The sequence below is a fragment of the Ascaphus truei genome, chromosome 3 (genome assembly GCF_040206685.1).
Source record: "Ascaphus truei isolate aAscTru1 chromosome 3, aAscTru1.hap1, whole genome shotgun sequence".
NCBI classification, from domain to species: Eukaryota; Metazoa; Chordata; class Amphibia; order Anura; family Ascaphidae; genus Ascaphus; species Ascaphus truei.
In genome coordinates, this window is record NC_134485.1 from 381,081,278 (window position 1) to 381,094,169 (window position 12,892).

General features: G+C 42.6%; 1 protein-coding gene across 1 annotated transcript in view; it reads right to left on the bottom strand.

Annotated features, from left to right (window-relative positions):
• DDX10 (DEAD-box helicase 10) overlaps positions 1 to 12,892 on the bottom strand; it is a 254,437-nt gene that overhangs the window by 19,485 nt on the left and 222,060 nt on the right. The window contains exon 17 of the mRNA XM_075592333.1: positions 5,340 to 5,467. Coding sequence (XP_075448448.1) covers positions 5,340 to 5,467 — 128 coding nt within the window. The remainder of the gene's footprint in view (positions 1 to 5,339; positions 5,468 to 12,892) is intronic.

The window sequence follows — 12,892 nt, forward strand, 5'->3', positions numbered from 1 at the left end:
GCGGAGGGTATTTAAAACCTACATTTAGGATGGTTTGCTAGTCCTTGATAAAGCACCAAAGGGTGCAAAATGCATAGCAGTGCCTTTGGCGTCTTTTTTTTTAACTTAGGGTCACATAAGTAAGTAAGTGTATATCAAAAAAAGTATTTAAAAAAAAAGTATATATACCAATATATATATATACACACTTTTTTTTTATATACTCTTACTTATGTGACCCTAAATAAAAAGGAGACGCCAAAGGCACTGCTACGCGTTTCGCACGCTTTGGTGCTTTATCAAGGTCTAGCAAATCATTCTAAATGTAGGTTTTAAATACCCTCCGCTGTTCCTTGTTTCATGTGGATCCGCCATGACGTCACACGAAAGCAAGCCCGACGTCAGACACTTCGCGAGAAGCCAAAATCCGGACACGCACATGTTTTGTCAGCTCCAAATTCACAGTTATGAAAAAAGAAAACATTATTTTATTTTTTTTTCCAATCAAGACAGTGTGCGACAGTAAATATATATATATAAATCGCTCTTCTTCAGACCTGACACCCATGGCTGTGTCCTGCTTCTACCTTGTTTGCCGAATCTGGATGTTGATTATTTGCGGCCTGTCACGCTGAGGCAGAGAAGCCATGAGTGGGTGAAGATCAAACGTGACTGTTCGGATTGATTCTTTTATCCATAAAAGTTTGGTCTCTTACGGAAGATATTTATCTATGGACATTCCCAATGAGGACCTAGAGGTACAGATTTCTATACAATTTGCCCAACCTCACCTTCAGGAAACAAATAATTGCCTGTTATATGAAGTTTATAGAACACTATCACCCACTCAAAATGGAGGCCTCTATGAATGGGTTTTGATTTCTTCAAAGTATAGTTTTTTTGTTTGTTTTTTAAACAAGATTGTTTCCTGAAAGTATTTGAGCACCCATACACAACTTTAACATCATGAGATTGATAGTTTGTTTAACATTCTCCATTATCTACAGAGGCAGGGGGGGGGGGGGGGTTACAAGTATGGTGTCCCATATAAATACATAGAACAAATGTCAGGGATATATTAATATATTCAAGCTACTTTAGGTGATCCATGACTTTGTAAATAATGCGAGAATATTTGAAATTTCCACTGGAGGCTCCAATGGTTACATTTAACCCACCATTAAATTAATATTATAAGTGCAACATTAACAGCTCAAACTAGGAAAAATTGATGTAAAAATTGTTATGCGTATCATTATTTTTTTTAAGTATCACTCATAGCTTTAACCATTTCAGCATATTACTGTGGTCACAAATTCGCAATTCCTGCGCTCTTCCCAATTCGCATGCAATTTATTGGTGAAATTCTAAATGTTGATCCTAAGTCTAATAACAAAGGAGCCATGTATTTGCATTTTTCTACAATTAGGTACAGTATAATACATTTTAGTGGCAGTTTGAAGTTCACTCTCCAATGAAGAGGTGGTGAGTGTCTAGGACTGACAGAAACAAGAGAAGAGTGTGTGTGTGTGTGTGTGTGTCTGTGTGTGTGTCTGTGTCTGTGTCTGTGTCTGTGTCTGTGTCTGTGAATATTGCTACTTTTCACTAAGGAACTTGTGCACCTACAATTTTCCTTCATAATACTATTAAATAACCTTTCTGTTTTTTTGCCAATTTTAATTGCACTGAATCACAGAATTATGCTTCATTCCTTAAACCCTTTAGGCACTTTCAAATTGTTCACCCCGTTTAGTCCACGGAACAATAAGAAATACTATGCACTAAGCGTAGGTAGCGCCTGAAATGGAGTTGACCTTATAGGGGTTAGCAGGCATGAATTTGTTTTGATTAAAAGATTAAACTAAATGACTCCTTTGATGCATGCATATCTATTTATATAGCGCCAGCTTTGTACTTTGCGCTTCTCAGCAGTAATAAACACGACATAATAATATAACACATACTGTAATGGAAATAAGGGCTCCAGGCATAAAAGTAACATTAGGAAAAGGAGTCTCTGCCCCAAAGAGCTTACAATGTAAGTGGTACGTAGGAAGAACATGTGGGTAATAGCTGGGGAAACTGCAGGTGGCTGACATGCGGGTCACTGCGTTTTACCATCAGCCATGAGCCATGAAGAGCTAGCCGGCATTACAAAAGATGAGCAGTAAGAAGAAATGTAGAATTTGCTTGCCGATCAGAACTACTTGAGTCCCACCTAGGCTGCAGAGTCTCTTATCCGCTGTAAGACCTCGGACTCTGTCTGATGCTGGTTTCTGTCACATTTAGGATAGCCATGCGTCTATCCAAAGCATTTTTGAAATATATTACTGTATTAGTCTCTACCACCTTTGTTGGGAGGGGGCAATTCCATGAATCCAGCACCCTTTCCATGAAGTACAGGCATACCCCGTTTTAAGAACACACGCTTTCCGTACACCCATTTTACGTACACTCGCAAGTACGTACATTTATTTTTATTGCACCTTACACCCTGTGTACGTACGCGTGCTTTGGCCGTGTGCCCTCTCTTCCTCTTCCCGGCTCTTTCTTTACCCGGCTCCCCCGATCACCCCCCCACTCTTCCGATCACCCCCCCCCCCCCGAGCCGCGCTCTAGCGCGCGTGTGCCGCCGCCTACTGCCCGCCCACAACCTGCACGCAGCTGCTTGAGGTGGGGGAGAGAGGGAGATAGGACATGCAGGTGGGTGGGGTGAAGTGAGGGACATGCAGGGGGGTGGTGATGTGAGGGACATGCAGCGGGGGGGGTGATGTGAGGGACATGCAGGGAGGGGGGGTGATGTGAGGGACATGCAGGGATGGGGGGTGATGTGAGGGACATGCAGGGATGGGGGGTGATGTGAGGGACATGCAGGGATGGGGGGGTGATGTGAGGGACATGCAGGGAGGGGGGGTGATGTGAGGGACATGCAGCGGGGGGGTGATGTGAGGGACATGCAGCGGGGGGGTGATGTGAGGGACATGCAGGGAGGGGGGGTGATGTGAGGGACATGCAGGTGGGTGGTGATGTGAGGGACATGCAGCGGGGGGGGTGATGTGAGGGGCATGCAGCGGGGGGGTGATGTGAGGGACATGCAGCGGGGGGGTGATGTGAGGGACATGCAGCGGGGGGGTGATGTGAGGGACATGCAGGGAGGGGGAGAGAGGGAGATAGGACATGCAGGGGGGGGGTGATGTGAGGGACATGCAGGGAGGGGGGGTGATGTGAGGGACATGCAGGGGGGTGGTGATGTGAGGGACATGCAGGGAGGGGGGGTGATGTGAGGGACATGCAGCGGGGGGGTGATGTGAGGGACATGCAGGGGGGGGGGGTGATGTGAGGGACATGCAGGGAGGGGGGGTGATGTGAGGGACATGCAGGGGGGTGGTGATGTGCGGGACATGCAGCGGGGGGGTGATGTGAGGGACATGCAGGGAGGGGGGGTGATGTGAGGGACATGCAGGGGGGTGGTGATGTGAGGGACATGCAGCGGGGGGGGTGATGTGAGGGACATGCCGGGAGGGGGGGTGATGTGAGGGACATGCAGGGAGGGGGGGTGATGTGAGGGACATGCAGGGATGGGGGGTGATGTGAGGGACATGCAGGGATGGGGGGGGGTGATGTGAGGGACATGCAGGGATGGGGGGGTGATGCAGGGAGGGGGGGTGATGTGAGGGACATGCAGGGAGGGGGGTGATGTGAGGGACATGCAGGGAGGGGGGTTGATGTGGAGTACATGCAGGGAGGGGGGATGATGTGGGGGACATGCAGGGGGGATGATGTGAGGGACATGCAGGGGGGGTGATGTGAGGACATGCAGGGAGGGTGATATGAGGGAGATGCAGGGGATGGTGATATGAGGGGTGCTGGGGGAGATATGATGATGATGATGATGATGATGATGATGATGATGATGATGATGATGATGATGATGATGATGATGATGATGATGATGATGATGATTATTTTACCCGTGCGACCCGATTAAAAAAAATATGTATTGAAACGGGGGGTGGAGGGGGTGGAAGGTCTTTTAAAGATGTATTGGGGGGTCTTTTAAAATGTATTAAGGCGGTGGGGGTCTTTTAAAAATGTATTGGCGTGGGCATTTGTAATATGTATTGGCGGGGGCGGGTATTTTTATTATGTATTGCGGGGTGGGGTTACATGTATTTAGGGGGTGGGGTTTTTTGGTATGTATTTTGTGGGGGGGATTGAGTGAGTGGGGTAATCAACGGAAGGTAGGGGCGACTGAGAGGAGAGAGGGGGGGAGTGAGTGAGGAAAAGAGGGAGTAAGAGTGAGACGCAGGGGAGATAAATACATGTGAAGCGGGAGGGGAGGAGAGTGAGTGAGACGGAGGGGAGAGAAATTAACCTAAGGCCGCGCTTATAGTGCCGGCGACGCTGACGTCAGGCTGCGGTTGCTGGAAAAATCAAAATGAAGTGACTTCCAGTGATCGCAACCAAGCCGTCGCGCCGTCCTGTCGCTCCAACTATAAGCGCACGCGACGGCGTCAATACATTTGTTTTGATGCAACGTCGCCAGCACTATACGCGCGGCCTAATATGTGTCAGCCAGATAGGGGTTCCCCGAGATTTTTCTAAATACCTCAAGGGTTCCTCCAAACAAAAAAGGTTGGGAATCACTGACAGAGGCTGAGAAATTCATCACTGTAAGCCAAGCTGGTTGATATTTGGTTACTGCTATAGGGGGAATTAGGGTCCTCCTTGTTCTTGCTGCACCAGGCATGTAGTCATTTGTTATTCCAATTTTGAGTGCTGTTTATCGCTTTTTGTTTTGTGTTACAGTAAAAATACGGTACAGTAGAAGACATGCCCTCTCCTTCATCCTTCCTACATTTTTACATAATTTTTCGTTTATCCATTTTGCATCTGCCAGCACTAAGAAAAAAATCAGCTGACATTAAAGATTTTCTTTCAAGCCTACTGTATGTATTTTGGTTACAAAATGCGTTATTTACATCAGTTATACATGTATATGATGTTTGCAGTGCAGTACATGCATTGTAAAAGTGGAAACAAGGTAGTGCTTCCCTTTAAGTACATTTTCGCTTTACATACATGCTCCGGTCCCATTGCGTATGGTAAAGCAGGGTATGCATGTACTTCCCTAGATTTCCCCTCAATCTCCCCACACTCCCGTTTCTAAGCATGATCTCTGTAAAGCGTACAGACTTGCCCAGTAATGCCAGGTACACCTATATATTTATGTCACAAATAGATTTAGCTTTTTTCAAGACTGGGCAAGTGATTTGCCAACAAGTTATTAATTGCATATATATTGGCAGCACAATATATATATATTTAAAAAAAAAAGAAAATAAGATTCAAAATCATACCTGTTTTCTTCTACGGATATATCATCACTTTGATCCAAATCTTTGTATTTGTCAGGATCAGGGAGAGCACTGATGTCTAGTTCCTCATCATTGTCATGATCAAGATAGGCCACGGCTTCATCCTCATCCTGAAAGAGGGAACATTTTCATTGTGTTAAAAGCTTATTCATGTCATATACATACATGTTACATGTATGATGGTATACATCCATACTATATATATATATATATATATATATATATATATATATATATATATATATATATATATATATATATATATATATATATATATATATATATATCGCCACCTAGTACCAAACGTGTGCTGCTTGGGCCAATATTTACACGCCCGGGGGTTAAATCCACTCGATTTACACGCCCGGGGGTTAAATCCACTCGCCCGGGGCGAGCAAATGTATAGGTTTGTCGAACACTGTATGTATATATATATATATATATATATATATATATATATATATATATATATATATATATATATATAGTGTAATTGCACACAACTTCTGTGGAACCATCTGCTGCCCCATGACACTTACCTGCCACCCACTTCCTCCTTCTGAACCGCAGCGTCAAATGACGCAGCAGACGCCATCGTGACATCGCACAGCGTCACGTTTGCCATGGTAACGCGGTGTCATTTGACGCTGCGACGTCGAGTTGCCACGGCAACGAGAAGCCGTGACATCAAGCTGGTGACGTCTGCCGTGTCATTTGACGCTGCGGTTCAGAAGGAGAAGCAGGGCAGCAGGTGAGGCGGTGGCCGCAACAGCTAAGTGACTTCCCATCAGGTCCAATACGCTTGAGAGCGCGGCAAAAGTATATGGAGACGGTGATTTTTGCCGCCCTGGGCCCGGGCTTAATGGGAAACCCACCAGTGTGTGGAACGCACTGCAGTCATTGTGCTTATAGGCAGATCAAAAAGCCAAGATATTACTTTACCTTTTATTTACATCTGTAAATGCTGTTAAAACACTATTATTTTGTAGCGTTAAGCAACAATACTAGAAAACTCTAATGCAACTTTTAACCTGGTGGCTAGTGGGGTTTTTCACACTGTTAAGTGATAGATGCTCTGTTGTAAATCTTTACGATATTGATTTTAATCAGTAGTACATATCTGCATAGACGTGAACACCATTTCTGACCTAGCCTTGAATGATCAAGGAGTCCTGTACTGTACATACTGAATTCTGTACCATTTTAAAGAAATACAATAGAACTAGGAAAATCTATAGACAATAAACAGGGACAAAAATGCGGAATTCAAATCTGGATTGTCAGTACTTGTATAGGAGGCATTTCCTGAACTAGTTCTGCTGATCTACAATAGGTAAAAAAAAAAAAATAACTTCACCCTTTATTTTACTAGTTTGTACGCTAGAGCATTTTGGTCCAAAACCATTAATTTTGGCTGCTCTTCAATCAACTAACACACGTGCCTAAGTTATGATTGTAATATAATTAAAAAAAAAAAAATCTAAAACGACACACCAGCAGATAAAGTTACATGCAGGGCCGGTGCGCCAAAACCTGGCGCCTGAGGCGAGCAGAGAGAGAGAAAAAAGAAAAAATGTGCCGGTTTGTAGCTTTGGAGCGCACAAACGTGACCTCTGGTTACGTCACACTGAAGGAGGCAGAGAGTCAGAGAGCAGTCGGGACTCCATGAGGACGCCGGCTATATCATCCCATACTAATTACAGAGCTGGTTGGGATTTTCGCGGGGTTCGGTTCAAAGAGAGTGTATGGAGCCCCATACCCTGTCCAGCCAACATCTCCTCCTGCTACGTGGCATCATGTGATATCGCGGCATCAAAGGGCGAAGCGTTACCATGTTATAGCAGGAGGAGATGCCGGAGCTTACCGAGGCAGAGATGGCACTGCCATTTTCTGTGCCTCCCTCCGTTCTTGGTAATAGATCAGGAATGGATGGAGGAACAGGAAAAATGTTGCCCTAGGAAAATGCCGCCCGAGGCTGTTGCTCACCCCTTACACCGGCCCATGTCACATGTTTCTGTATATGGGGAGCAAAAAAAAAAGAAAGAAAGGGGCTGGACCCCATAGACCAAAACTGTAATACATTAAAAAGAAAATAGTGAAAGCATGCCCAGGTGGGTACCCACAATATGGTACAATTCAACACGTTATGTGTGACACTGCTGAAACAGCAAAGGTTTCATGTGATGTCACAAGCAGCAGGTTTGATTTATGTGGTCTTCTCGAAGAGTATCATACACCTTTCAAACACCAGTCTGTGCTGTCACTCAGACAAATTGTAGTAATATAATGGATTATCTCAGCATTTTCTAAGCTTCAATGTACTGGGTCATGAAATTGGAGCATTTTCTTAGCTCCAATGTACCGAGGAGCCTAGAGAGCATTGTTTCTTAGAATATTGTAACTTTACTAGCTAGCACGATGCATCTTCTAAAACAGCGGTGGTATACATGTGATAAAAGAGCGGCGCTGAGGAAAGCACAGTAACAGGCCTACACAAGCACCATAATCAAGCTTTGATGTTTTAGAAGATATACAAAAGAAACATATCAACCCCTTTATGGATTGTTTTTAATGGACTAATGACAAGTGGTAGGCAGCCAACATTTTCCATGCGCCAGATCAGAGATCATCTGAATCTACTTAAAGTTATTTAAATCCATTAAAAGGTATTACAAATAGAAATGTTGATGCATTTAATTGAACTAATATGGTTTCTACATATCTTTGCTCAAATTTGAAATAATTAATCTTAGGATACAGCAAAGCCATCAATCCTAATTAAACCCATAAGTATGAGAATGCTAAATTGACTTCTAATTCTTCAATAAGAACTAATACTGAGGATGTTACAAACAAGAGAACACACTCCGCTTAATTCCTTTAAGCACAATTATGGAGACAAACTAGCACAACGCTTTATTTTCTAACTTGAAATGTTTATTTTGGTGATGTTTCATAAAGGTGCAAATATCTGAACTTCAATAATAAACTCTTGCTGTAATTCATCCTCCAACACATTGCTCCGAAGCACACACTGCATTGCTGCAATCCTCGCTGCGGGTCAGGTTTGAGGATGTTTTGCACAAAATAATATTCCGATCCTGATATCTCACTTTTACAGCTCAGCCTCTACATTTCTGTAAAGCAGTGGAAGGAGCAGATGGAGACCTCCTTGTTTCTGGAGCCTCAAGGGTCAAGTGGATAATTCCAGCAGAGCCCTGTCTGCCAAAGACTGGCTGAAGTTGTGTGTTTACAAATCAGAGACTTCCAGATGCCACCATACCAACCCTGAGCACCAAGATACACAGCATAATTCCTTTAAAAAAAAAATGTAAATAAATGTTTTTCTTGATTCAATCCCAGTGTGTGCATTCCCTGCCACACCATATGGTCAGATCTAATAAGAATATAGCTTTCAAGGAGATGTAATGAGAGTATATCACAGTATTCTTGACTGGCAGGGTTAACTGTATATGCTTCATTTGCCAGATGAGCATTTTTTGTATTTTCTTTGTAATATAATCATTAAGAACCGACTTTGTGTGTTTGTGTCTTCTTTCATAAAACACTGTATTTTGCCTGTCACTTCAGCATCATATTAGGAAATATAACTAAAAGGGACAATATAAAAGTCTACATATTTACTGATGCACCAACAGTTCAGATGTTTAAGTGTTTAGACAGCTGTCATGCTGTCTCTGATATGACTGGACACATTGCGGTGGAGGGTTTTGAGGGGTACATTTGTTTTTATGGCATTGTGCTGGACAGAGACAGCAATGCCTGGGAGGCTGGATTTTTTTTTAAGCTTCTTCTCGAGATTTGAAAAGAGAATGACAACTGAGATTGTTCTCATTTCAGACTGCTTCTCTCCCACCCCGAGGTTATGGCTGTCAGCTCAGTGTCCAAAAAGTGCTAGCAGGTTCCTGTGCCTAAGTGTTTCATTACATTGATCTACTTCAGTCTTTGCAGCGTGTTCCCTTGAGAGATTAAACTTGCATTGGGATTTTCAGTGCTTTCCTTTATAAAGCATCCCGGCAGTTTCCTTCTATGACACTTTGCAATTGCAATGCAATCACCTTTAAGAAGAAAAAAAAACCCATAAAGAGCGCTATGAGTTTCGTATTCAAAATGAGGCACAGTGCCAATGTTAAATGCCGGCCAACAAAATGTCTTTGTATGAGGGGAAAATGTAACGGGTCAAAGTGAGAAACCTTACCCAAATAATTATTTAAGAAATAACCTTTCTGTGCTAAAAATAATAATAACAGAGCATAACCTATTCATATCGAATCCTATGGGAGTTCATAAAATCCATGTATAGGTTAAAAGAACACCTGAGACCAGAAGATAACAGTTATCCATGTTACCGTGCATCTCTTGACTTTACCTCTCATGTTGTCGCACAGGCAGAACGTATGGGACGGCGTTCATTTTAAGTGTCCAGAAGTCAGTGGTCAAAGTGTGGCAAAAGTAGTGGTATTGTGCCAGATTTAAAAAAAGATCTCCATTTCTTAATCCTTTGGCTGCCTTTATAATGTACACCCTTGTACACCATGAGGGCTGGCACGCTGGAGCCCCTGGTGTCATAGGGGGAACACCAGGCTATTTTTGTTCTCTATGGGCAGATTGCGTTTACATCTTTAACGCTTTGGATGCAAATCGGAATGAAAGTGCAGCTCCCTCCACTTCCCATCATGCCTCTGGGGGCCGGCTGCGACCATGTGATTTAGGGCCACGTTCTTTAGGCTGTAGGACATGCACAGTCTTTGCAAGCTCAAAAACCCAGGCCCACAGTATTCTATATTTAATTGTGCCAACTGGAGCACTGCTGGGAAAGTGACCTCAAATATACGCCAGTTAACAAAGATGCCCCAATACACATCCAATGTGACAGATGATTTTGTTAATTATAAATGTTTTTTTTCGGCTCATATTTCTTGTATTGTATTGTATGTCTTTATTTATATAGCGCTATTAATGTACATAGCGCTTCACAGTAGTAATACATGTGGTAATCAAATAAATAACAGATAATATAAATAACAGATCATGGGAATAAGTGCTTTAGACATAAAAGTAACATTAAGGAAGAGGAGTCCCTGCTCCGAGGAGCTTACAGTCTAATTGGTAGGTAGGGAGAACGTACAGAGACAGCAAGAGTTCATTCTGGTAAGTGCGTCTGCAGGGGGCCAAGCTTTATGTATCATGTGTTCAGAATATCCACAGTGCAAGTCATATGCTTCTTTAAGCAAGTGTGTCTTAAGGTGGGTCTTAAAGGTGGATAGAGAGGGTGCTAGTCGGGCACTGAGGGGAAGGGCATTCCAGAGGTGAGGGGCTGTCAGTGAAAAAGACTTCAGACTGTATTTATGAAAAATGCACTTGCTGTAAAAATAAGAAGGGGGAGGATTTCTATGACAAATTCCCTTTTCTTTAGAAAGAGTAATAATTGTAAGGTTTTTATTTTAATTTTTTAAATAAATAGTGGTACCCCGGGAGTAAAAATAAACAAAGTAGCCCTGTCACACTTCACTGCCATGGGCTACAAAACATCTACAGTATGTACTTTTAAATAAAGACAGTATTTTACAGTCAAAATGTCTGTGCTCTTTATTAAGTCTTACACTTGCATGTGTATTTTTACATTACCTGAACCAGCGGGGCCCTTGGATACAATCCACCGTCCCTTGGAGGTCAGGGGACCACAGAACAGTTCTGGGGAACCTTTTCCCTTACCCCACTAGTTTAGATACATAAAAAAAACATACAAAGAAGCAGGGACTGCTGCTTGAAAGTGCTTTGGCTTTTCCAAAGATTAAAACAAAAGGCTTTTCATTGTACATTTAGTGTGTTAAGTAGATGATGCAATGTCGGTTTCATTTTGTCCTGCGTAAATATTTACAAACATTAGATGGAAGTTTCGGCATGCCCGGTCTGCATACAGTACGCAATTTGGCTCGGGTTTAATTAATAATTGTGTCTCCCCCTGAGCTCAATTATTCGTTAGCATTAGCTTAGAACTCGTTTAAAGTCAAATGATTTCACTCTTCGTTGTGCATCTTATGCTGCAGGAGAGGTGATGATACACCTTACTTATTAAGTAGCGTTGGATACCTGCCGTTTGTACCCCATTACAATATTCCCAAACCCTATGTTTCCTAAACTCTGTTTGAATAATAAAGAACAACAATTGTCATTTTATGCACAGCAAATATGTTGAGCCTCAAACCTGCACAAAGCCAACAGATATGAAGACTGTGGCTCTATGGGATTAAATCTCTGTCCACCACTCCCAGGGACAGAATGGAACTAGGTTTTGTAGGTTGCATATTTCCGATCAGCTTAAGTAGCTGGTAATGTGGAAAAGTAAATAAATATATATATATAAAAACAAAAATAAGGGGCAAAAAAGGGAACTCCAAATGTTTGATTCTAATACCGGAGAAGCTATGAATACTGATATTTTCATTTTCTTGTCAACAAAAGAAAGTTCCACATGACAGAGATACCGTTTAAATAAGTATTGTGTTTGGTTAAATCCTATTGCGTAGAAAATAATGTTCCCGTCTGCTGCTCAAATGTTATTATACATATCCTTTAAATGCTCAGTTTGCTCAGTTTTTACTATGGTCCAGAGGAGGGGGGGGGAGGGAGATAGTTCCGGGCAAGACAGGCCTGGGAGCAATGAGGAGTACGTGGAAGATATGGACCAAGAATAAAGAAAAGCACAAATTGACAACCTCTCCTTCCATGTTGACTCCTATTTTTGGTAACCTGGATTTCCCTACGGGATGCGACCCTAATGATTTAAAACATTTTAAAGAAGCCAATGTCCACAAGGAGGCGGACTTAATAGAAAAAGACTCAATAATATCATTCCAAGATCTTAAACAGAAATTCCATCCCCACCACTTTCCGCTATTTAGCTTTCTTCAGATCAGACATTTTATATTAGCTATTTCCCAAAAAACTAAATTTACAGATCCAACAAAATTTGAAAAGTTATGTGCTAGCGGTATATATAAGAAGGGTCTGATATCGGAGATCTACTCGGGAATATCACTGCTAATAGTAGCCGTCAATCACAGATATATGAAAAAATGATCTGATGACCGTAATATGGAAATAGATAAAGATGACTGGGAGGATATCTGGGAATCGGCAGCCAAAACTTCAATTTGTACTACTATAAAAGAAAATATATATATAAAATACTATTTCAATGGTACCTAACCCCGAGTAGGCTGAGCCAGATCTCCCCTGGCCTACCCGACCTCTGCTGGCGAGGATGTGGCCAGAAAGGAGATCTGGTACATATCTGGTGGTTTTGTCCCCAGATATAGATTTTCTGGAACATGATTAGAAATATGATCCAAGATGTTACTGGGGAGAACATAGAGATGGACCCACTGTCCTTTCTACTAGCCAAACCCATAGAAGGACTCCTGACCGCTCAAAGGAAATTGGCGGCATTCATTCTCACTGCAGCATGCTGCTCAATAGCAGCTGCATGGAACAAAACTGAAAGCCCCATC